The following is a 27,366-nucleotide window of genomic DNA, read 5'->3' as shown; positions in this document are numbered from 1 at the left end:
ACTTGATGTTGTGGTGATGATGATGGTGGTGGTGGTGATGGTGGTGATGATGATGGTGGTCATGATGATGATGATAAGGATGATGATGTTGATGGTGGTGATGATGATGATGGTGATGATGGTGGTGATGATGGTGGTGATGATGATGATGATGATGATGATGATGGTGGTGATGATGATGGTGGTGATGACGATGGTGTTGGTGATGAGGATGATGAGGATGATGGTGATATTGATGGTGGTGATGATGATGGTAATGATGATGATGATGATGATGATGATGATGATGATGATGGGAAATTACAGGCAGTTACACCACTCAAAGATTTTACTCAGATTTTAAAGCTGGACTTTAACTCTCTCAGCATTTCAGTTTTAACTCGTTACTTTAACAGTATGGCTCACAAGGGCTAAAATTTACTCTAAAAGGCCATAAAATAAAATAAAGGTCTAAAGGTCTTAAATCATTACAATAATACAGACCGAGTGTGTGTATAGGGAGGCCTGTTTAAATATTTTTGTTTAATGTAGTGCCTAAGTGTGGGACACACACACAGCGTAAATAAACTCCCAACCTCTCCATCACTCTGCAGTTCATTTTTATCCATTTCTGTCTGATTTACTGCTGGAGGTCGACTATTTATTACATTAGAAATGAAGGAGAGCTCGGAGCTGTGAGTGTTTATTAGAGGAGACACACTGAAGCTCTCTGGCCTGCCTCTCATCTTATTTATAAAAGAGAGAGAGAGAGAGAGAGAGAGAAACTGCACTTTTTATTGGAAAGGTATCTCCTGGGCTCAAGGCAGGAAAAAGAAGTTTTAGCCTTTCACTGCAGATGGAGAGATTAGATTTATTTAATTATTTGTGGATGACTAATTTTGAAGACGTTTCTCTCAACACATCTGTCTCACTATAACTCTTCTGAACCTCTCTCTCTCTCCCTCTGTCTGTCTCTCTCTCTCTCTCTCTCTCTCATGGCTCAGCATTTCTGTCACCAGTTCCACACTTCAGAATTACAGAAAAGTTCCATCTGTAGGTGTCAGAGTTTCGGTTAAATGTCCTTTGCTAACAGTCTGCTGAAATCCTGAGAAAAAGAGCCAGCAGATCCTCATTCAGATAGATAGAGAGAGAGAGAGAGAGAGAGAGAGAGAGAGAGAGAGAGAGAGAGAGAGTGATAGATAGACGGGTGTATAAATAGACATATGGACTGGGATTACATTTATTATGTGCATTGGAGTGTGACAAAGAGAAAACAAAATGACTGGACTCATGTCTATGCCTGAACGGCAAAATTTAGGGAAGCTCTAAGAAAGTCAAACATTTGCTCCTCCTTTTGGCTTTTCAAATTCACAGCAGTAACTTTCCACTTAATCCCTGCACCAGTAGAATATCACATTTTAAAATTGTTTTAGATTTAGAGAAGATAGCAAACATCCCCAAGATCCTGTAAACGTTCATAGCTCAATACACTCATACATGTTGTGTTGTGAAAAAATGAAAAATATAACGGTGAGCTGTATATACAGATCTCCTGGATCAAGCATAGAAGTTTTTATAGATTGGATGGAAAGTATGTTTATAAAATCAACACAGAAGGTCATGTACATCTGTGGTGATTTTAACATCGACCTCTTAAATCATAAGAAACACAAAATGACAGAAGAGTTCATTAACTCAGTGTTCAGTATGGTACTGTATCCAACTATTACCAGACCAAGCAGGATCACTTCTCACAGCACCACTTTAATAGATAATATATTTACTAATAACCTGGAAAATAATACAGAGAGTGGACTACTATTAACAGACATCAGTGACCACCTACCTATTTTTAATGTATATTACTGTAATTATAGCAAGAAAAAGGATACTAAAAATTATAAATATATAAGAGTAAAAACTGAAGAAACCATGATTGCACTAAAAAATGACTTAATGATACAGGACTGGAATGTAGTTTATAAAGAAAAAAGATGTTGATAAAGCATATGAGGAATTTTTAATAATATTCAATGAACTATATAATAAAAATTGTCCTATAAAGAAATACAGTAATATACATAAATATACAAATAGTCCGTGGGTCACCAAGGGGCTACAAAATGCCTGCAAAAAGAAAAATATATTATACAGACAATTCTTAAAGCATCGAACTATAGAGGCAGAGGAAAAATATAAAAAAATATAAAAATAAATTAACTAATATTATGAGGATATGTAAGAAAGACTATTATAATAAATTAGTGGAGAAAAATAAAAACAATATTAAAGGTATATGGACTGTACTAAATGGTATTGTGAGAAATGGATCCAAAACTACAAATTACCCGGAGTACTACACTGAAAATGACAAGACCATAAATAATATGGAGGATGTGGTGAATGGTTTTAACCAATTCTTTGTAAATGTGGGACCAGATTTAGCGGCAAAAATAAAGGAACCCGAGACAACACAATGTGGGGACATAGAAGATATGGGGGACAGAAATCCAAGTACAATTTTTCTAACTGCAACTGATGAGGAAGAAATTATGCAAATTGTAAGAAAATGTAAAAACAAAAGCTCTGCAGACTGGAATGATATAGACATGTTAACAGTAAAGACAGTTATTGAGGGAATTGTGAAACCACTCACCCACATCTGCAATTTATCTTTTCAATCAGGTACATTTCCAGACAAAATGAAAATTGCAAAAGTGATACCATTGTTTAAAACCAGAGATAGACACCATTTCACAAACTACATGCCTGTTTCTTTACTCCCCCAATTCTCCAAAATACTCAAAAAACTTTTGTCAGATAGATTGGACAAATTCATTGAAAAACACAACCTCCTTACAGACAGTCAATATGGATTCAGAACGGACAGATCAACATCGATGGCACTAATGGAACTAATAGAGGAAATCACAAAATGTATAGAGAATAAAAAAATAGCAATTGGAGTATTTGTGGACCTAAAAAAAGCATTCGATACCATTGATCACAGTATATTATTAAGTAAACTAGAAAAGTGTGGTGTTAGTGGAGTTGGGTGGAGTTGGCTGTCGAGCTATCTAAGAAACAGGCAACAGTTTGTGCAGATAGGTGACCATAAATCTGATTTCATGAACATTACATGCAGGGTACCACAGGGGTCAATATTAGGTCCGAAATTATTCATATTATATATCAATGACATATGTAGAGTTTCGCAAGTACTGAAATTTGTTTTGTTTGCAGATGACACCAATATTTTTTGTTCCGGTGAGAATTTGCAGCAGACTTTGGAGACAATCACAACTGAAATAAATAAACTAAAACTATGGTTTGACAAAAATAAATTATCATTAAATCTAAGCAAAACAAAGATCATTTTGTTTGGGAGACACAAAATAGATTGTAATGTAGAATTGATAATAGACAATACTAAGATAGAAATGGTACAGGAAATTAAATTTCTTGGTGTGATTTTGGATCCTAAAGTCTGCTGGAAACCTCATGTAGGATACGTACGAGCAAAACTGGCAAAGTGCTCGGCAATTCTGTGGAAAACAAAACATATTCTTGATTGCAAATCTTTGCGTACTCTCTATTACTCATTATTTTTGCCATATCTGACTTACTGTGTCGAAGTCTGGGGAAACACCTACAAAACCACTCTGCAGCCGATATGTACAATACAGAAAAGAGCAATAAGGACAATAAACAAAACAGGATACAGAGATCACCCAAACTCACTATTCATAAAATCACACATGTTGAAATTTATGGATCTGGTCAAATTCAGAACAGCACAAATAATGTACAAAGCGAGAAATAATCTATTGCCAAAAAATATACAAGGAAAGTTTAGTGAGAGAGAGGGGGGATATAATATAAAGGCCTCTGCATGCTCTTGTGACAAGGCTTTCGCAGATAGCTTTTCGCAGACAGTTGTAATTTATCGTTGAGCGGGGATAATAGGCGTGCGCGATGTTATTCACCGCCACAACGCAAGGGGGCGTGAAGTCGCTAGGAGTAGTTGGTGGGTGTGGTTAGTGGAGTGTTTATCCTCCGGTTACTTATAATGACTAGAACTTTTTTTTTTTATAATGACTAGAACTGGAGTCGTATAGATGTACGTACTTCCTCAATCAACCGCTCTTCATGCTGCTCCATCTTCGCTCATGTTTTTAAAAATGCCGGTCGTGAAAACAAACCAAACCGGGAAAGTAGGGAAGCGGAAGTGCATGTACAGCGGATGTAGAGCGGATGTGGACCAATCAGAGCCCTCTTGTCTGCGAGGCTTCTGCGGTGGTCACAATTTTTGGGAGGTGCGCGCAGAGCGTCTGCGAAGGTGGGGGGGCTATGCAGACACTGTCTGCGACGCTATCTGCAAGGACTGGGTTGTCAGCATAAATTGGCCTTAAGGGGAGACCTAAATTTTAAAAAACCAGAGGTTCGAACAAATATGAAAAGCATGTGCGTATCGAGCTGTGGGGTGACTTTATGGAACAGACTGGAGACAGAAATAAAACAAAGTGCAAATATAAATCTGTTTAAAAAAAGGTACAAAAAATATTTTTAAACAAGTATATGGAAGAGGAAGTATGTTAGCGGAGGATGATGAGGGATAAATCTATAAATAGAATAGGGTTGATTGTTATATTAGAACTAACTTAGTATATGGTATATATTTATTTATGGGGATAGTTTATATATTTATTTTTACAGGGATAGGTATGTAGTAGATATTTATTTTTGTAATTATATATTTATATAGATATTTATGAAGTGTATATATGGTATGTAGTATATATTTATTTTTGTAATTATATATTTATATAGATATTCATGAAGTGTATATATGGTATATATTTTTATAGGCGTATTAATGTAGCTTGGATTTCGGGGTAGTTAAAAAGTGGTGGGAAATTAAAAAAGTATTGTACTTCTTCCCACTACTTTTTCAAACAATGTGCGGTGTTTTGTAATGTCTGAGCTCTTTATGTTATTTTATTTATTTTTTGTTTTTTGATTTCTCATTTTCTTTCTTTTGTATGTACAAATAGTTACATAAATTTTTTTATACATGTTCGAAATAAAAATAAATTCATTCAATTCAAAATTCACATGTATAATAATCACATGAAATAATTCAGTCAGGATTTGTGCCCCATCACAGTCCTGAGAAAACGCTGGTTAAAGTAATAAATGACAAGCCTGCAATCAGGGCTGTTTCTGCTTGCTGTTGTTACCCCACTGCTTACTGCAGCTTTTAATGACATGGATCACAACCTTCTTCTAGACAGGCAAGCACACACTTACAGAAGTGAGTTATTTATAATCACAAGATTCAATGTCATCCAGATGAGGATGGGTTCCCTTTAGAGTCTGGTTCTTCTCGAGGTTTCTTCCTCATGTCATCTGAGGGAGTCTTTCCCTCACCACCATCACCACAGGCTTCATCATAAATTTATAAATTAAAAAAATAAAATAAAATACAGGGCGGCACGGTGGTGTAGTGGTTAGCGCTGTCGCCTCACAGCAAGAAGGTCCGGGTTCGAGCCCCGTGGCCGGCGAGGGCCTTTCTGTGTGGAGTTTGCATGTTCTCCCCGTGTCCGCGTGGGTTTCCTCCGGGTGCTCCGGTTTCCCCCACAGTCCAAAGACATGCAGGTTAGGTTAACTGGTGACTCTAAATTGAGCGTAGGTGTGAATGTGAGTGTGAATGGTTGTCTGTGTCTATGTGTCAGCCCTGTGATGACCTGGCGACTTGTCCAGGGTGAACCCCGCCTTTCGCCCGTAGTCAGCTGGGATAGGATCCAGCTTGCCTGCGACCCTGTAGAACAGGATAAAGCGGCTACAGATAATGAGATGAGAAAATAAAATACAGACCCAATTCCAAAAAAGTTGGGACACTGTGTAAAACATAAATAAATACAGAATATGACGATTTACAAATCATGGAAACCCTATATTTCATTGAAAATAGTACAAAGACAACATATCAAATGTTGAAACTGAGAAATTTCATTGTTTTTTGAAAAATATATGCTCATTTTGACATTGATGTCAGCAACACATTTCAAAAAAGTTGGGACAGGGGCAACAAAAGACTGAAAAAGTTGTGTAATGATAAAAAAAATAATAATTTGGTTAATTGGCAACAGGTCAGTAACATGATTGGGGAAGAACATCCCAGAGAGGATGAATCTCTCAGAAGTAAAGATGGGGCGGGGTTCACCACTCAGTGAAAAACTGCATGGGCAAACAATGCAACAATTTAAGAATAAGGTTCCTCAATGTAAAATTGCAAAGAATGTGGGGATCACATCATCTATGGTCCATAATATCATTAAAAGATTCAGAGAATCTGGAGAAATCTCTATAGACAAGAGACAAGGCTGAAAACTGACATTGGATGCCTGTGATCTTCAGGGCCTCAGGAGACACTGCATTAAAAGCAGACATGCGTCTGCATTGGAAATCACTGCATGGGGTCAGGAATGCTTGAGGAAACCATCGTCTGTGAAAACAGTTTATTACTGCATCCACAAAACCAGATATAAACAATATCCAGAAATACTGCCACCTTCTCTTGACCAGAGCTCTTTTATGATGGACTGAGGCGAAGTGGAAAATTGTCCCAAGGTCTGATGAATCAAAAGTAGAAATTCTATTTAGAAATCATGGACACCACGTCCTCCAGGCTAAAGCGGAGAGGGACCATCCGGCTTATTATCAGTTCACAGTTTAAAACTATTCAGCATCTGTGATGGTATGAGAGGGCATTAGTGCACATGACATGGGTACAGTGGTGCTTGAAAGTTTGTGAACCCTTTAGAATTTTCTATATTTCTGCATAAATATGACATAAAACATCATCAGATTTTCACACAAGTCCTAAAAGTAGATAAAGAGAACCCAGTTAAACAAATGAGACAAAAATATTATACTTGTTCATTTATTTACTGAGGAAAATGATCCAATATTACATATCTGTGAGTGGCAAAAGTATGTGAACCTTTGCTTTCAGTATCTGATGTGATCTCCCTGTGCAGCAATAACTGCAACTAAACGTTTGCGGTAACTGTTGATCAGTCCTGCACACTGGCTTGGAGGAATTTTAGCCCGTTCCTCCGTACAGAACAGCTTCAACTCTGGGATGTTGGTGGGTTTCCTCACATGAACTGCTCGCTTCAGGTCCTTCCACAACATTTCCATTGGATTAAGGTCAGGACTTTGACTTGGCCATTCCAAAACATAAACTTTATTCTTCTTTAACCATTCTTTGGTAGAACGACTTGTGTGCTTAGGGTCGTTGTCTTGCTGCATGACCCACCTTCTCTTGAGATTCAGTTCATGGACAGATGTCCTGACATTTTCCTTTAGAATTCGCTGGTATCATTCAGAATTCATTGTTCCATCAATAATGGCAAGCCGTCCTGGCCCAGATGCAGCAAAACAGCCCAAACCATGACACTACCACCACCATGTTTCACAGATGGGATAAGGTTCTTATGCTGGAATGCAGTGTTTTCCTTTCTCCAAACATAATGCTTCTCATTTAAACCAAAATTTCCATGTTGGTCTCATCTGTCCACAAAACATCTTTCCAATAGCCTTCTGACGGCTTGTCAGAAGGCTTGTCCATATGACCTTTAGCAAACTGCAGATGAGCAGCAATGTTCTTTTTGGAGAGCAGTGGCTTTCTCTTTGCAACCCTGCCATGCACACCATTGTTGTTCAGTGTTCTCCTGATGGTGGACTCATGAACATTAACATTAGCTAATGTGAGAGAGGCCTTCAGTTGCTTAGAAGTTACCCTGTGGTCCTTTGTGACCTCGCTGACTATTACACGCCTTGCTCTTGGAGTGATCTTTGTTGGTCGACCACTCCTGGGGAGGGTAACAATGGTCTTGAATTTCCTCCATTTGTACACAATCTGTCTGACTGTGGATTGGTGGAGTCCAAACTCTTTAGAGATGGTTTTGTAACCTTTTCCAGCCTGATGAGCATCAACAACGCTTTTTCTGAGGTCCTCAGAAATCTCCTTTGTTCGTGCCATGATACACTTCCACAAACATGTGTTGTGAAGATCAGACTTTGATAGATCCCTGTTCTTTAAATAAAACAGGGTGCCCACTCGCACCTGATTGTCATCCCATTGATTGAAAACACCTGACTCTAATTTCACCTTCAAATTAACTGCTAATCCTAGAGGTTCACATACTTTTGCCACTCACAGATATGTAATATTGGATCATTTTCCTCAATAAATAAATGACCAAGTATAATATTTTTGTCTCATTTGTTTAACTGGGTTCTCTTTATTTACTTTTAGGACTTGTGTGAAAATCTGATGATGTTTTAGGTCATATTTATGCAGAAATATAGAAAATTCTAAAGGGTTCACAAACTTTCAAGCACCACTGTGAATATCTCATCTCATCTCATTATCTGTAGCCGCTTTATCCTGTTCTACAGGGTCGCAGGCGAGCTGGATCCTATCCCAGCTGACTACGGGTGAAAGGCGGGGTTCACCCTGGACAAGTCGCCAGGTCATCACAGGGCTGACACATAGACACAGACAACCATTCACACTCACATTCACACCTACGCTCAATTTAGAGTCACCAGTTAACCTAACCTGCATGTCTTTGGACTGTGGGGGAAACCGGAGCACCCAGAGGAAACCCACACGGACACGGGGAGAACATGCAAACTCCACACAGAAAGGGCCTCGCCGGCCCCGGGGCTCGAACCCGGACCTTCTTGCTGTGAGGCGACAGCGCTAACCACTACACCACCGTGCAGCCCCTATATATATATATATATATATATATATATATATATATATATATATATATATATATATAAAACTGTTTTGTGACCATGTCCATTGTTAAACGCATGTTACAAATAAAATAGAATCGAACCTCGTTTTATTCTTTATTTTGCCCCGCCCACTGACACTTTTTTAGTGTTATGAGATAGTTCACCCAATAACATCCCATAAAAAGGTGTAAAGTTTATAAAGACCTGTAAAGTTTACAATATATATACTGTATGTCTCTTAAGATTACAAACATCTATAATATTTATAAACATCTTTAAAGGTTACATGATGTCTATTAAACTTTAAAAACATCCTGTAACATTTATAAACTAATCTATTGACCCTTTTATAACTGGATTTAAAAAAAAAAAAACACCTCAAACTAATTATTATGTGCCTCAGACCATCACACACACACGTGTGTGTGTGTGTGTGTGTGTGTGTGTGTGTGTGTGTGAGTGATTACGGTCTGATAGCAGTGTGTTGATGCTGTCTGTGTTTTGTATTCGATAAAGAAAAGTAAATAGAGCAATTTGGCTTCACGCGCACACAGACACACACACACACACACACACACACAAATAGCCTTGTTTTTATAAAATGACTTTCTGACCCGTGTCCCTTTTTCATCTCATTATATCAGGACATTTCTCTCTCTCTACATCATTGCACATCTCTTCTTGCTTATTTTGCTCCGTCTTTCTCTCATGTGTTCAGTGAGATAGAGAGAGTGAGACAGGGAGAGTGAGACAGGGAGAGTAAGAAAGCGGGTTTATGAGGACTGGATTAATTAGCGTAAGTAAAACTCAGAGCAATAAAGAGCAGAGTTATGAGTTTATCAATAACAAATTCCAATTTACCTCCAGCAGGTAGGGCTGTGTGTGTGTGTGTGTGTGTGTGTGTGTGTGTGTGTGTGTGTGTGTGTGCTGCCATTTGCTGTTCACATTCTTGCGTGTCCATGTTGATAACAAAGCCGTACTGAGGGAAGGAAATTGGACCCCAGAACCTGACGTGTTTCACAACAATAACGATCATTCGAAATACACAACACCTGGAACAGCTGCTACAGTTTCCATCAGCAGTACTAGTGTCAGAAATTGGGGTACAGTAGGAGTCCATTTCTGTCCCTCAGGCTACAGCGTACCCCCTCAGGCTCATTAGTGGGCCGTAAGGTAAATATTTGTACTGTTTTAGGGCCTAAAAGGTACACATGTGTTCCTGATCAGTATATAAAGGGTACAGATAAGTCCCTGAGAGGGTTCCGCCCCAGTGACGAGCCGGTGTAGCCCTAAAGATACAATCATGTACTTTATTCTCTGAGAGTACATCTGGAGGTAAAGTTATTCACATCTTCACTACTTTGACAATGTATTAAGTACTGAGTGTAAAATGTACTGATGTACTGAGTACTAACTCAATGTCCTTTGACATTATTAAGTCTGATGTTTGATATTAAAAATCACTGTTTTGACTAAACGTGTCAAATTGAGTCATTGAACTGAATCTTTCCTTTATACCTGAAAATGAACCAGGGATAGAAAACGCAGACAGAAACAGGAAGCGTTTTTCTTCTGTTAAATATTCACACTGATGTACGATGGAACTTCCCTCATTGCTAAAGCTAAAGCTAGCACAGAGCTGCAGTGTGCTAATATGAAGTGATGGTTCAGAATGAACTGACTGTCCATCTGCTCCAATCACAGCTCGTACACTCGAACCAACACTGCGCTGTTTCACCTCTCACAGTTCAACACGCTGTGCGTTTGGTGTTTCTGCTAAAACTGAGTCATTGTTGTTGTTGTTGTTGTTGATGTTGTTGTTAAGTTTTTATCCTCAGAATAACACACTGCCCCTTGACCATTTTTATGTTTCGGATGAAATGATCAGAAATCTGTTTAATGCTGAAATCATCAGTATGATGTGAGATGTCGGATTATTGATTAAAATAAGTTCACTGTTACTGAGAACAGTGATGGTTTTATTCGAATTTATCTCTGGTTAAGATCACGTGTTTTTCAGGATTTTTATTCGTACAGTTCGTATTTGTACAACTCGTTTAATCAGTGTTTCACTGCTGAAAACCAGCACGTTTGATAATGCTTTAGTTTTTCCGATCATTCTTTACGTCTCCGCTTAAAATTTTGATTATTAGAGTTCAAAGCTGGAGCTGTTCGTTCAGCTGAGTGTCTCACCTCACTCTGCTTTTCCTATTATAGACATGCTTTGTTTGTGTCATTATTTATTTATTTAATGGTTAAGAATCAAGAATAGTTTTGTTGTGTGCACAAGTTTCCTTATACAATACAATTCTTACTTTGCAATGTTATAGACAGACAAAAATCAAATAAATAATAAATAAAGTAATGAGTGTTAAAAGAGTTGAGTCTATTTCAGTCATTTGCTCAGTCAGTGAATCGGTTCAGTCAGTGAATCGGTTCAGTCAGTGATCCAACTCAGTCTGTCTGGAGTCGAACCACAGAAACCCACGCAAGTGAACAACTCAGTGAATTAATCATTGAACTGAACAACTGAACCAACTTGAGTCACTGAAAACATTTCACCTCTAATCTTTAATTAACATCTTAGTCATTATTATTTTTCCCCAACTGCTCACCTGAGTGCTCCAACCTCCTTCCTCTTATCTCTTCTTTCTTCCTGTTAGCACTTCCTGTTAGGTGAGTCTTCCTTCTGACAGCAACCATTTATATAAATAAACCCACACACATGCTAATGAGATCAGGCCCTTTAGGGGTTTCCTGTCCTGTCTCACCTTCTCTAACCTCTATCTCACCCCACTGTCTAATCTCCCACGGTTCTATTGCTGGGTTTCAGTCACATGACTTTTCTTAGTGGTTTTACCAGAAGTGAAATAGCTGGTGGTCTAAACGGCTGCCGTAGTGCAAACAACTAGCGATAACTTATCAGAGTACGCTCGTAATCTAGAAGCCACTGCTGGCTTTAGATCTATTCAGAAGATCGCTATGTGCAATGGAATCGACCCCTGCAGTCTGGGAAAGAAGGATTTGTCATACGATCTCGAAAACTGTCCTTCAGTCGAGTTCCCCGACATCTCCAATTATCTGGTGTTGCAGACGTCCTTCTACACCGCAGAACAGATGAAAGTGTGGAAGAGTACGGAGGCTTACAACTGTTTTGTATGTGGCTGGGTAAAGGACCTCGGGATCAAGTCACTGCCCAATGAATCCTGGATTGTTTTTGCCCGTGGAAGTGTGTTGTGTTTTTTAAGCTTCTCGTTTGCGTCTTTACAACGAAGCGCTGCAAGTTGAAGTGTAAACAAGCAACAGTTGGCTTGATTCTCACTTGTGTTGGCTCTTATCTCTCAGCTAACTCATTCACAAAGACCATCAGAAACCCCTTTAAGGACCTGGATCTGAGTTAAACAAGACGGAGAAGAGATCACGGCGCATTGTAACTGTACGGCTGGGGAAGAATTTTGTCGCGGCCTTCATGCATATGGACTCTGAGGAGTGAACAAAGAAACAGCTGGGGACTTTAGCGCTTCATGACTAAAAAAAGTACCGTAAAATATCGACACATAGCAAGAAAAGTACTTGGAAAACACTAAGGACGGAGCTGAGAGGGAAATACAAACCTTTCACCAAGTGATCACTGCAAACTCCAGCATGCTTCGACTCGGCTCCCTTCGAGTTCAGTCAGAGGTTCAAAGCCGCCTTTCTCCACGTCTTTTTGTGAAATCCTGTGTTCATTCACTCTTTTTTATTAGTTCACGGGGAACCCTGAAGAAACTTTTATCAGGTTCACGGTTTGATCGATTTGAACAACCTAAAACAACGCAAGCGTGAGGCATTTTTCATGCGAACAATGCACCTTCTCCGTACAAACACTTTGTCAACTGAGCTTTGGTCAACCACCAGCTAAAGTTTTGAATAACTAATGAGGCGGATGTGACGTCATGTGAAACCCAGCAATCTCACTATCTCACCCCCTCCCCTTCGTCTCATCGCTCCCCTGTCTCCCTACCTGTCTCACCTTCATTCTTGTCTCATATTAAAATCTGAATAAACATTGAGACTTTATTTCTGTTTAAATTTACTGGATAAATAAACTGCTTCAACAGGGCAATAAACACACGAACCTTCACACTGCAGTTTAGTGTTGATCACCTGAGTGAAAGAGAGACAGAGAGAGAGAGAGAGAGAGAGTGCACTCACACAAACAGATTCATGAGCACTTGTGTGTCTGTAAAATGACGGTTCTGTAATGAAGGTGAAGCGAAAACGAACCGCAGTCCAGAGTCACAGAGCCTCAATCCTTCTCACTAATGTCGTGTGCCGCTTCAGCGACTGTGTGTGTGTGAGAATGAGTGTGTGTGTGTGAGAGTGAGTGTGTGTGTGTGTGTGAGAAAGGTTGCATGTCTCACTCACTTGCTCAGTAAATATGTATTTGATAGCAGCAGTAAATCACTGGAGCGCAGAAACACGTGTTAATGGAGGAGCGAAAGTGGAACAGAATTTATTTTAAAAAAGAGCCAGAGTGATGGAGCGAGTGAACGGGTACAGAAAACTAAAACTGGGAAATGTGTGTTTGTGTGTGTGTGTGTGTGTGAGAGAGAGAGACAGAGAGAGAGTGAGAGAGAAGTGATTTATATATAAATGTGTGGATATTCTTCAGGAGCTTGGTTCTGTTGGGTTCTGTTGGGTTCTCCAGCTGCCTCAGGAGTTCTGTTAAGGACTGAAAGTGTGAGCTGATGAGCCAAACAGCACTGAAACATAAAGCAGCACTAATTTACAGATCGTTTCACTTTATAATACAGTCATGAACGAGAGCTGAAGAGAAAATCCTCCAGTTTGGAACAACAGCAATTTAACTCTGATTTATTACCTGTTATATGGGTCACTGATACTGGTACCGGTACCAGTACTGTTACTGGTGCTGACAGTGATATGAGTACTGCTACTGATATTGATAGTGGAACAAGTACTGGTACTGATACTGGTACTGATATTGATCATGATAGAATACGAGTATTGATACTGGTATTGTTATTGGCACTGATACTGGTAGTGATACAAGTACTGATATTGATTCTGGTACTGGTATGGGGTCTTATCTGGTGCTCATTTACTCATATTGGTTAAAAAAAGGCCTGGTGCCAGCACCCCGGTACCACGTGATACTCTAATCCTACCATGTGCTGTTGCACTCATAAGCAGACAGCAGGAAGTGCTCATGACCTGGAGGTGTTTCACACTCAGATGATCAAAGCTGAAAGTGACCCAGACTCTCAGAGGAGGAACCACAGCTTCTACACACGAGTGATAAACATCTTCACCCTGAAACTCAGCACGAGCAGCTCATCGCTCTCGAGGGCCCGCTGACAGACGGAGCTCCAGAGGGAGAACTGCAGCTCTCACGTCACAGCGCATCGTTCTCGACAATCAGCTGCTACAGGGCACTGATACACCGATACCGAGGGGTTCTGACCCAAAACCACACCCGACCCTTGCTACAGCCAGACAGGAATGCGTCTCAAAGTGGAACAAAACCTGTTACAGCGTGGTACAAAGAAAGAGTTGAGTGGTGCAAGTGTGTGAACACACACACACACACACACACACGTCAGCTCCTCACAGTCAGTCTGTAAACACAAACAGAGATAAATGCACAGAGTTCTCATGCTAGCGTGTTAGCATGTTAGCTGAGTTCGGGGTTCGAGTGGAGGTGATGGAGGACGTCAGGATGGGAGAGAAATTAAAAAGAAGAAGGGATGAATTTCTTCCCTCTCAGTGCTGTAAGCTGATTGGTCGGTCCTGTGCTCGGTGGAAGTCATTTCTGAGAGCAGAGGAAATGCGCGTCCATCATGCAGGCTTTGAAGTCACATTTACAGACGAACGAACCAACCAACGACCTTCAGGACAGAACATTTCTCCAAAACAGTCCAAACAAGACAGCGCTAATGCACACACCGCGCAATTTCCCTTGTTTTACTGCAGCACAGGGGCTCGAGCTCTTCATCTAATGCACATAAATATCATCACAACACACACACACACACACACACACATTCCCATCAAACCCGAGTGAAACACAGACAGACAGGAAACATTCAGCAGTTTCTATTTTTGTAATATTAAACATGACACTGAGTGACAGATGAAATCAGAAACAGAAATTAAAACACGAGTTTGTGAATAAATAAACAAGTAAATAAATGTGTTCTTATTAAATTTATATAAAATAATGTTGACGTGAAGTTCGATTGTCAGCACACGAGCAATCTGAACATTTTTATTTGATCAGGATATAAATGCTGTTTGGATAAAATAGCGACTCTTCTAACAGGTAAAGCACACACACACACACACACACACACCATCCTCTTTAATATCCACAAGAAGTTCATCATCACTTTATTTACAGCCGATTATTTTCCAGAATACACTTACAAATAAATATTGCATTCTTACAATTCTACATTTAAACGTTAACGCTTGTGAATATATGTTTCACCTGAGCATTCAGCAGGGCGATCACTCCCCTGAAAAAACAAACAAACAAGTGCAATAAATTAACCAATCAGGGAGAAGGGGGAGGAGAAAATGACAGGAAGTGATGCACAGGATATTGGATGTGTAAAAGAACATGTACATCAGGTGAAGATAAAAAAAAAAACTTCGGTCTAAACTTTCATTACACAGATTATAATCGCAGATTGAACACGTCATGGCTACAGTGTGTGTGTGTGTGTGTGTGTGTGTGTACGGAAGCTCGTTATGGTCCGGACTGATCCCGAGTCAGTCACTCAGTCTGTGTGAATCAGCTGCTACACAGTTCAGTGGATTAAACGCTGATCTCAGATCAGTTTTCCTGAACACAGGCTGCTGCGTCAAAAGAACTCTGATCAGATCAAATCCTTCTTCTGTCCTCGATTCCTCACCGATCTTCCTTCACTCCTTTCCTTCATTCGGCATTTTGCACACACTGATCACACTCTCCTGTCCCTCAGCATCCAAAACGTCTCCATTACTCACGACTCGTGCTTTCTCAGTGCATTCTGGGAATTATTCACTCAGGAGTTTCACTTTTTTACAGCTGAACCAGTTTGGGGTTAAAAACGTTTCTAATTTCAGCAGCAGATCTAATCTTACGCTCTAATGAAGGCTCTGATGTGTGTGAGGAGTGTGAGCTCATCAGAGCCTTGCAGGATGGACGCGGAGTTCTGCAGCGGTGACATCACTCTCTACACGCCTCGGAGTTCCGCACGCTGCGTCCACACGTGTACGGATATTTACGCAAACGCTTGTTTCTCTGCATCCACAACAAAATCAGTGTGGAAAAGCTCTTTCAGAATGGAGACGTTTTAAAAGGAACGTGACCCTGCGTGCATCTGTTGCGTGTCTCAAACCGAACAGTTCTCGGGTCTCACAGAGACGAACTGCCCCCTGGGGGTCTCATTGAGAACCACACCCTCTACAGTACACCACCTGTTTCTGTTCACATTCGCACCGTCAGCAGGAACGCTGCAGTGACGTAAGCAGGCTGACGGTTGCTATAGCGACGTCACTAGTTTATTTGTTGTTTTCATCTGAATGTGTGTCTTGTCCATCAATGTTCTTGTGTTTCTGTGAAAATTGAAAACTACAACATCGGGATTTAAACTTGTCGACTCCATGTGCATGTTTCAGTCACATGTTTCTACAGAAACGGACCGTTCCACTGCGCTGGGGGGGAGGGGGGGTAATGCTGACTGTAAATGTTTTATTTTACATTATAAAGAGTGAATTCTTGATTCTCAGTGGAAAATAGTTAGTGGTTGTTGAAAGCATGTTTACTGAGCACGAGTGTGGATTATTGTTTTATAGACTTGGCACAAAGCATCGTGTTGTTTTCCTCCGTCAGAAAGTTGCTCAGTAAAGCCCGGACTTCACCGTCGCTCTTTTCATCTGTGGGTTGTTTTGCTAATGTTACAAGCTGTTGGTTCACATTTTACACAGATGGCGGTTTATGGTGCTGCATAGCGCAGCCTGCATTGGCTCACGTGTTTGTCCTGTCACCTGGACCAATCACCACACTTACATCACTCACGGTTCCTCTTGTGCTGGGAGAGAATCTACGCTGAAGTAGGAGCTAAAAAAAGTCCCTCAAAACAGTGTTCTAAATTCTACGATGGTCCTCAGTTCCTGCAGTGCGACACAGAAAAAAGGGGAACTTCCTCCAACAGTTCTAAGAACTATGAGAAAGTTCTGCTGGTCTGAAAACACCTAAAACACCGCTCCTGAGACCCCAGGTTTAGGATCAGACCCGTAGGACATGCTGTCTTCCAGGAGAACCTTCAACGGTACTAAAACATTTTAACAGCGGCGTTCCGTCACTGCGTTGGTGGGATCACATGACTGTTTACAGATCAGTTTCCTGTGGACAGATATTTCCTCAAAAGCACTGTGTGTGTGTGTGTGTGTGTGTGCGCGCACGCATGTCTGTTTTAACACTACCTTTTTAGAAATATCTGTACATGTGTGGACGAGGTCTGAAAGTTCTCTAAGAAACCAGTGTTTAGAATTTCTGTTAATTGTGAATCAGTAACGTTCCCTACAGCGTGTGGCTTTACTCTGTACACGCCACGCCTCCGCACTCCCACTGGAGTGCATTGTGGGATATTTCCTGTCCTCTGTCAGGAGTGAACAGTGTGCAGGTTCCAATCTAAAGCTGACCTACTTTCCCTATCAATAAATAACAAAACCAGTGACTTCAAAACCAAAATAAAAACAGAAACAATAAGAAATCGATTTCAATAAAAACCAAAGTCTCTCTCTCTCTCTCTCTCTCTCTCTCTTTGTTGCTTTTGGACTTTCTTTCTTTCTTTCTTTCTCACTCTGTGCTTTTTTCACTATCTGTGTATTTAAATGTCCCCTTTATAAAATAAGGGCAAAGAATAAACTTTTATGTGTTCATCTTTCATTTCATTATTTTCATGAGGTTTTTTTCGCGTCTTTCTCTCTCCAGCGTGTGTGAATTTTTCCTCCTCCATGCAAAGGCATTACAGGTGAGTTTGTATCGAGTGTCTCTCTCTCTCTCTCTCTCTGTCCCCTCTGTTTTATTCCTCTGTTCACAGATTGTCTTGCAGTCTCTCCATGTATGTCCCCACGTCCACGTCCTGACACACCCACTTTATATCATCTTCGTTTCCTACCACATTAGCATACGCCGTGCTCTCGTCCGTCATGACTGTTGTGAAAGGTGTGAATTTCACTCTCTTTTTCATGCTCGGCTCCGCCCCTTCCTGTGTGTGTGTGGTGCTTCTTTTCTGAGACCCGCCCCCGTTCAGGTTCAGCAAATATTTGCTTTCCTCGACACCTTCGTTGCGGTCAACGGCTGTGGTAGTGAGCTCGGTATCACCATGATGCTGATCCTGAAGCTCCGCCCCATTCCCAAGCCATACCCAGTCATGAGCATGGTTAAGAGTGCCACGGTCCAAAACAGGAAGTTGTTTGTGTCGGTAGCGGAAGGCAAAACTGATGCAGTTGATGAGGAAGACGAGGATGGCAAGGCCGAAGACGCCGAGCAGTGCGTACATGCCGATCTCGAGGTCTGAAAGACGCCGTGGGTTTGAGGTGAGCTCGTCACTCGGGATCTCATCCTGGGTGGGGTTATTGATTAGCTCCTCCCCCACTGCTTCGTTATTGCCCCCCTGACTGGTTATGGCCGACTTTGTAGTGGTGCTGACCTTCCTAAGCGCAACTTCCTCTGCGTTTGTGAACTTCCATCCCTCTCCATCATCATCGTGATCTTCTTCTAAAACCTGGACATCGTGTTTATGTTTATCAGTGTCCAAATCGCTGTATCCCCCCTCCCCCTGCACCAGACTCTTCTCTTCCTGGCCAAATTTAACCCGAACACTTCCAACACCCATCGCTAACACACTCTTCCTCTTGGACTTCTGACACGTTTCAGAGATCAGCATCTCTACACGCACCAGTGACCCTTGACCTTCATGCTCAGCAGTCACGATGGGCCAGGGGTGGAGCTGATCCTGATTGGTGGAGACCACGTTCTCATCCAGTGAGGTCACAGCTAGCGTGAAGTCTTTAGGGTCATAGATGTCGAGGGGCGTAGCAGAGCCGTCGCTGTATTGAATCCATGTGCTGATTACTGCTTCCTGTAAGAAAGAGAGACAGAAAGAGGAATGTTCAGTCTGATCATCTGATTCTGGTCATCAGCCGTCACAGTGTTTAGTGTGTCTCACTAGAACCCTGGTGTGTTCTTCACCTTGGTGTGGTTCTTTAGTGAAGTGAGAACACAGCAATCTCACAGGGGTCTGAGAGAGGAAGTCTCAGCTCACTTCCAGGTGAACTCTCATGAGAAAGTGATTCGAATCTGAATCGACTCACTGCAGGAAGTGAATCAAATATTGGGCCTTTAGTTTTGGGTTTTAGAGGTTTTTCAGTGAGCTGATAAACCAAGCCACATCACAGAGCTGTAGCGCCACACAAACACCATGCGTTCAGGAGATCTGGACCAACACACACACAGAAAATAACAAACTCCGTGTGGATGCGACACATAAAATGTTTTAAACACATTATTTACTGTATATAATGATCTAATTGTTTATTTAGCGCTGGCTCCGTGTTTTGTGTTTGGGTTGTTTTCTGGTTTCTCCACACGCTTGGGAAAGGTTTGTTTCACTCGGTTCTGTCTGTATGAGGATGTTGATGGGCCAAGTGCACCTCAGACGGTTCTCAAGCTCGTTTGTCCGTTTAATTTCATCAGTGTGAAAACAAAACAAACACTTCAGACTCGACACACGGACGATCTGCTCACACTGACATCCTGTAAACACACTCAGGCATTAGAGCCAGAAAAACACACATGTAAGAGGAATCATTTCAAGAACCAGGAACTCTGGAGGGGCTGCTTGGAGGAAACCCTGAATAATTTGTAGGACTTACAGATGGTTTGAGGTTTCACTCCTCACCAAGTCACAATCACTTTTCCTCACTTTAACATCATTTCAGTTTGTCCAGTTTGATGAATTCCAAGGTTCCGTCAGGAGACTGCACCGTTAGTACCGAAGTTCTTACAGCCAGCTGGTTCTCACCTGTGAATGTAAGCCCCACCCACAAACGAGCCCAGGATGTGGACTTTAGGCTTACAGGAGGTGTGTCTCACCTGTTTGTGTGTGTGTAGCAGGTCGTTAGCAGTAGCAGTGATATAAATGGCGTTGTTGTGTTGTGGACTGAGCTGAAAGGAGACCGAGAGAGAGCTGAAGATCTGAACAACAAGATCAGAGACGCTGACTTTATCATCCAGCACTGTGATCGTCCTCTCTGCCAGGATCGAGTCCGACAGCGGAGAGATCACCTGCAAATAAAAAATAAATATGGAGTATAGCTTCATAAAAAATAAATAAATAAATAAATAACTCTAAAAGAGGTCCTCAGAACACGAGGAATAAAGAACGCCTTTTCCAAAGGTCCAGAGAACTGATCTGAGACAAAGATTTACATCGATGTCATTTTCCAAACCATAATAAACAAACTTTAAATTAAATTCAGATGCCTTTGTGAGCAGGACAGGCAAGAAACAGGAAGTGTGAGCAGTGTGCGTCACTAATACACGGAAAAAGCCAACGGAGAGAGCGTTAGCGAGGGAAATCCAACCTAACAAACCATCACGATTCTGTAAAACTATAATTCTCTGCTCGAGTCTCATCACAGGCGGAGTCTCAGACACAGACTTGTCAATCAAGTGTGCTCAATAGAATATTAAGCCACACCCTGTTTATTGACATAAATCTTCTCATCTCATTATCTGTAGCCGCTTTATCCTGTTCTACAGGGTCGCAGGCGAGCTGGATCCTATCCCAGCTGACTACGGGTGAAAGGCGGGGTTCACCCTGGACAAGTCGCCAGGTCATCACAGGGCTGACACATAGACACAGACAACCATTCACACTCACATTCACACCTACGCTCAATTTAGAGTCACCAGTTAACCTAACCTGCATGTCTTTGGACTGTGGGGGAAACCGGAGCACCCGGAGGAAACCCACGCGGACACGGGGAGAACATGCAAACTCCACACAGAAAGGCCCTCGCCGGCCACGGGGCTCGAACCCGGACCTTCTTGCTGTGAGGCGACAGCGCTAACCACTACACCACCGTGACGCCCATAAATCTTTCTTCTTATACAAAAAATTTTTTGTGCTAAAATAATTGTTTTTAATTAATAATCGATAATAATTATTGATCATTTAAACATAAACACATGCAGATATAAATAACACAACTACAGCAGACGTGTGTGTTGGGGAGGGGACGGGGTGGGGGAGGGGTGGGATGGCGTGCTGCAGCTTTAATTGGTATTCTCATTATCTCATTAACAGTTGATCAGGTGAGACTTTCCTGTGCGATTGTGTCACTACAGTCCTGTGACTTCCGACTTTAATCCTGAACCTCATTAAAACTCGTTAAACGGGTTCGTCTGCGAGTTGCTGAGCCCCGAACACGGCACAACGTTTATGTTTCCTCCAGGATTCCAGACTAAACACCAATCAGGAGGGTTAAATTCTTCCATCTGTAACGACCTGCAGCTCGTCTGTTCGCGTTAAACAGTTTAAATGTGGAACACTGAGCTGTGTGTCGAGGGGAAAGAGTCGAGCTGAAAGACAAGTGACACGACTATTAACATGTAGATTAATGCTAATCAGCTTCCTGTTTGTTTGATGTTGTGCTACAAAAGAAAAAGATATCAAATAAACTGGTTACATAAGTATGTGCACCCTTTTATAATGGAGCATGTGACTCTGTGTGTGTGTGTGTGTGTGTGTGTGTGTGTGTGTGTGTGGTGTTTGTGTACCTGTATTGTGGTGATGCCCAGGTCCCTCCCCATTAACACTCTTCCATCTGTGAGTCGTGCAATTCGCTCATCCTCCACCTTCAGGAAATCCAATACCAGGTCTGTTATGTCTGCCGACCAATCAGGACCCAGCATGTGGATGAGGTCATCAGTGGGGTCACTCGGTTCAGCCACAAAGTGTGTTAGAACCCGAACGAGAGCGTACTGATACTGCAGCGTGCATCCTTTCCCTTTACGCTCATCATCATCATCATCCTCGCTGTCCCGGGTCGGCCTGAAGGGATTTAAAACAAGCACCGATATTCAACACCGTCACATGCTGATATAAAACACCAACACACACACACACACACACACACAAACACACACACTGATATTCCACACTGTCACACGCCGATATTCAACACCGACACACACACACACACACACACACTTATATTCAACACTGTCACATGCTGATATAAAACACCAACACACACACAAACACACACACACACACCGATATTCCACACTGTCACACGCCGATATTCAACACCGACACATGCCAATTTTCAACACCACCGCATACACACCGATATTCAACACTGACACACACTGATATTCAACGCCAACACACACTGATATTCAACACTGTCACATGCCGATATTCAACACTGACACACACTGATATTCAACACTGTCACACGCCGATATTCAACACCGACACACACACATACACACACACACACACACACACACTGATATTCAACACCAACACACACACCGATATTCAACACCAACACACACACCGATATTCAACAGCATCACACACTGATATTCAACACCGTCATACGCCAACATTGAACACCTTCACATGCCACTATTCAACACCATCACTCACCGATATTAAACACCGTCATATGCCTATATTCAAAACTGACACACACCAATATTCAACACTATCACACAACGATATTCAACACCAACATATACTGATATTCGACACCGACACGCCGATATTCAACACCGTCACACGCCGATATTCAACGCCGATATTCAACACCGTCACATGCCGATATTCAACACCGTCACACACCAATATTCAACACCGTCACACATGACAATATTCAACACTGACACACACCGATATTCAACACCACCGCATACACACCGATATTCAACACTGACACACACCGATATTCAACGCCAACACACACACCGATATTCAACATCAACACACACCGATATTCAACACCATCAGACACAATGTTCAACACCAAAACAGGCTGATATTCAACACCGACACACATTGATATTCAATACCGTCACATGCTGCTATTCAACACCGACACACACACCAAAATTCAACACTGTCACATGCCGATATTCAACACCGACACACACACACACCGATATTCAACAGCGTCACACACTGATATTCAACACCGTCATATGCCAACATTGAACACCTTCACATGCCGATATTCAACATCGTCACTCACCGATATTCAACACCGTCACATGCCTATATTCAAAAGTGACACACACACCAATATTCAACACCATCACACAACGATATTCAACACCAACATATACTGATATTCGACACCGACACGCCGATATTCAACACCGTCACACGCCGATATTCAACACCGTCACACACCGATATTCAACACCGTCACACGTCAATATCGAACACTGTCACATGCCGATATTTAACACCGTCACACACACCAATATTCAACACCGTCACACCCTGAAATTCAACACTGACACACACTGATATTCAACACACACATGCCAATATTCAACACCGTCACACGGCAATATACAACACAGACACATACTGATATTTAACACTGATATTCAACACAGACGCATGCTGATACTTAACACTGTCACACGCCGATATTCAACACCATGACAGTGATATTCAACACCATCACATGCCGATACTTAACACCGTCACACACCGATATTCAACATCATCACACACAGCAATGTTCAACACCATTGTACACAGATATTCAACACCGTCACATGCCGAATTTGAACACCGTCACACACTGATATTCAACACGTCACACACTGATATTCAACACCGTCACACACCGATATTCAACACCGTCACACACACCAATATTCAACACTGTCACCCTGATATTCAACACTGTCACACGTGATATTCAAAATTGATACTTGCTGAAATTCAACACTAAACATATACACATCATATCATAAGCTGTACTGAAAAGATGATGATCTTAAACTCAGACACCACATTCTCAATAAATAGTGTCCGTTTAATTAACTTTCCATTGATTAAATTTGTGTGTGTGTGTGTGTGTGTGTGTGTGTGTGTGTGTGTGTGTGTGCCCTTCTTCCATTTCTTTGTGTAGAAGAGTGTTATTACTCAAAATTTCATACTATCTTGAAGAGCGGTGTGTGTGTGTGTGTGTGTGTGTGTGTGTGTGTACCTTTTAAAGCCACCAAGATACAAAAATTGGGCAAATTGAAAAATTAGTTCAACAGAGAGAGTGAAGGCCAAGGGGAATGTTTAAGGGTAATAACACACACACACACACACACACACACACACACACACAATGCAGTGGGGGAATGAAGGTGTTGACGGTGGATCCTCTGTGGTTTAAATGACTGTGTGTGTCATGTTTTGTGAGAGTGATTGGACCTAGAACACTGACACACCCACACACCCACACACACACCCACACCTCTTGTTTCCAGTGATGGGGACTCTCCATCCTTTCACCTGACTCAGTTCCACATCAGAGACGTCGATCTGCAGCGGTAACCGTGGCACCCAGACACTCAGCTCTAATTGACTGTTCAGATACAGGTACGTAAAGTTCACCTGCACAGAGACACGCCCCCTCATCTCTTTACCATTCACTAACACCTCATCACAGTCTGGAGAGACCTGCCGATAGAGAGAGAGAGAGAGAGAGAGAGAGACAGACAGACAGACAGACAGACAGATGGGCAGAGGGAGGGGACAACAGGTAATGTGTGATTAATTCAGATTCGTACTTAACCCTGTTCCAGTCAAACAAATAGTTGACGTTTGATTCGTTTGATTTACGGTTCGTAAAAGTTCTCATTTCCAGGTACCTGTACTGAATTTCCTTTTCACGCAGGGTTCCAACAGAAACAATCAGGGACATGGGCTATGACCTATAAATAGTCAAGTCAAGTCAAGTTTATTTGTATCGCGCTTTTAACAATAAACATTGTCGCAAAGCAACTTTACAGAATTTGGACGACTTAAAATATGAGCTAATTTTATCCCTAATCTATCCCCAATGATGAAGCCTGTGGCGACGGTGGCAAGGAAAAACTCCCTCAGACGACATGAGGAAGAAACCTCGAGAGGAACCAGACTCAAAAGGGAACCCATCCTCATTTGGGCAACAACAGACAGCATGACTATAACATTAACAGTTTTAACATGAAGTCAGTTTCGTTGATGTTATAAACTCTTCATCAGAGGTGGAAAGAGTACTAAAATATTATACTCAAGTACAAGTACTGTTACTCTGATGAAATTTTACTTAAGTACAAGTAAAGTTACCAGACAAAAAATCTACTCAAGTAAAAGTAAAAAGTAGATCATTTAAAATGTACTTTGAGTAAAAGTAAAACGTTACTTTTAACAATGGGTGTTTTCTGCCTCCATTGTGTTGTGCAAAAATGAAAAAGAAGAGGAAACAAGGATATATGTACATCTCAACCCAGATGTTTTATTTAAAGGAAGTGTATCAAATTGAATGCTTAGGATAATGCTGCATTAAAACTGAGACAAACAAAAAAGGTCAATACACACAGTCATGTCGTTTACATCGCCCTGACCACACACAAAGCATTGTACACGAAATATGAAAGTGAAATGTTGCACCGAAATCTCGTAGCTTGCCTGTGTGCACTGTGTGTTATTGAACAATTCAATTCAAACATTATTTGTTTTGCTTAGTATTCCTTTCTGGCCTGTTGGATGTAGAATGGTAGGAGGACTGATCACGTCAGGTTGGCAAGCTAACTTGCTTGCATGATTAGCCAACCGAATAACAGACTAGTTACCGTTATGTTACAGTACCAACAGGTTGCTACTTCAACATTAGCAATGCCATCCACTATTTTTGGAATATAACCAGCTTATTGTCGGTTTTACTATGGAAAGGAAACATTATGATCAGGGGCGCAGATACGTTTTTTGAACTGGGGGGGACAAAAAACTGGGGGGACAAAAAACTGGGGAGGACAAAGCTGCCAGCAAACCAACCCCAACCCCGATATGCCTGTCAAACTTGTTGTGTGTAACCATAGCAGCCAAGCTCGAGCTCGCAACCTGTGCAGTCTGCGCAGCTCAACCAACCAAATATCAGTCTTTGTTTTGTTTTATGTGAGTTGTTGCAACTATGTATACACTGCTGTGCACCTCAATAAACCGAATGGTAATTAGTCTTTTGATTTTTCCGTGAGGTTTGCCTTATGCAAAGAAAGACAGCATAGACGTTTTTTCCTCCCTATAAGTGGGGGGGGACCGAACGAGGTGAATTTAAATCTGGGTGGGACGAATCCCACCTGTCCCACCCTCTATCTGCACCCGTGATTATGATGCCAATGACAATACTTACCTCAACATGCTTGCGCAGATTAGACGTCGAATTTTTGTATTCCGCAATGGTTGTCTTCTTGGGCACACAATCTGCATTGCATAATGAAACTGTCACCCCTTTTCTCTACGAAGCTGAAGTGATCACGTATGTAGGGCCAGGGGTGCACTTCATTACTGGAAGAAATTGCGTTTTCTGCAGGGTCGTCCACCACAGGTTCCTCGGTCTCCTCCATGTCCGCAGGGGCGCTTTATCAACACCCGTGGCCCAGGGGCTAGGCCCCTCATAGGCTACCTGTCAACCCTACCCTTACCGTTGGCCAGGAAAACACTCTTATTTTATTTGCAATACGTGTCAAGCATTTACAGTGTAAGCGCGTAATTAGCCTAGAAGCCTACAATAGGTTACGTTTGGCTCAGCGTAGCTGCGCAAGGCCCACGCTCACATCGCTCAACACATCCGACCACAGAGGGAGAGAAGAACGCGCGCATTATCATTACAGAGCCGGTTCTGATTATTACCACGGACAGGACAGTGATACTGCGTAACTTTCACGCAGGGGCATGGCCAGAGATAACCACACAAGTGCGCGTGCGCTAATGTAGACCTATGTGTTGTAAACATAAAACACACACACCTACAGACAAGTCCTTTTAAAAAATAAAATACATAAAAATAGCTCGGCGGCATGAAAACAAACATTTACTGCAAGACAAGGTGCCCTAGAATCGCCATCAGTTTTTAAATATCTATATGGACTTTGTTGTCAGGATTGCACAGCATGAGATATCAAAACTGTACCCAGATACAGGCTTCAAGTTCAGATATTGCATTCCAAATGAGGTATCCACAAGAGAAATGCGTACGAAAGCACGAGCATCAGGAGAGGGTTGCATAACAGAGATTCTATACGCAGATGATCAGGCCATACTCGCTGGATCCATCGAGGAGCTTCAGAATATTCTTCAGTTGTATGATAAGACCTACACCCGCTTTGGTTTACAAATATCATATGTCAAAACAGAAACAATGGCTTTTAACGTCAATGAGGATATCAAATGTAAACCAAGTATCATTTCCCTTGGCGGCACTAATATTAAAAACGTCCGCACC

At 41.7% G+C, this 27,366-nt stretch overlaps 1 protein-coding gene across 1 annotated transcript in view; it reads right to left on the bottom strand.

Annotated features, from left to right (window-relative positions):
- Positions 1-16,960: 16,960 nt before the first annotated feature.
- si:dkey-215k6.1 (transmembrane protein 132C) overlaps positions 16,961-27,366 on the bottom strand; it is a 327,832-nt gene continuing 317,426 nt past the window's right edge. Inside the window, exons 6-9 of the mRNA XM_060907575.1 lie at positions 24,355-24,560; positions 21,641-21,914; positions 19,952-20,143; positions 16,961-18,938 (exon numbers count right to left, since the gene is read on the bottom strand). Coding sequence (XP_060763558.1) covers positions 17,889-18,938; positions 19,952-20,143; positions 21,641-21,914; positions 24,355-24,560 — 1,722 coding nt within the window. The 3' untranslated portion in view covers positions 16,961-17,888. The remainder of the gene's footprint in view (positions 18,939-19,951; positions 20,144-21,640; positions 21,915-24,354; positions 24,561-27,366) is intronic.

The sequence above is a fragment of the Neoarius graeffei genome, chromosome 24, assembly GCF_027579695.1.
Source record: "Neoarius graeffei isolate fNeoGra1 chromosome 24, fNeoGra1.pri, whole genome shotgun sequence".
In the NCBI taxonomy this organism is placed as follows: domain Eukaryota; kingdom Metazoa; phylum Chordata; class Actinopteri; order Siluriformes; family Ariidae; genus Neoarius; species Neoarius graeffei.
The sequence above is the reverse complement of the archived record's forward strand: the minus strand, read 5'-3'. Positions and strand labels throughout refer to the sequence as shown.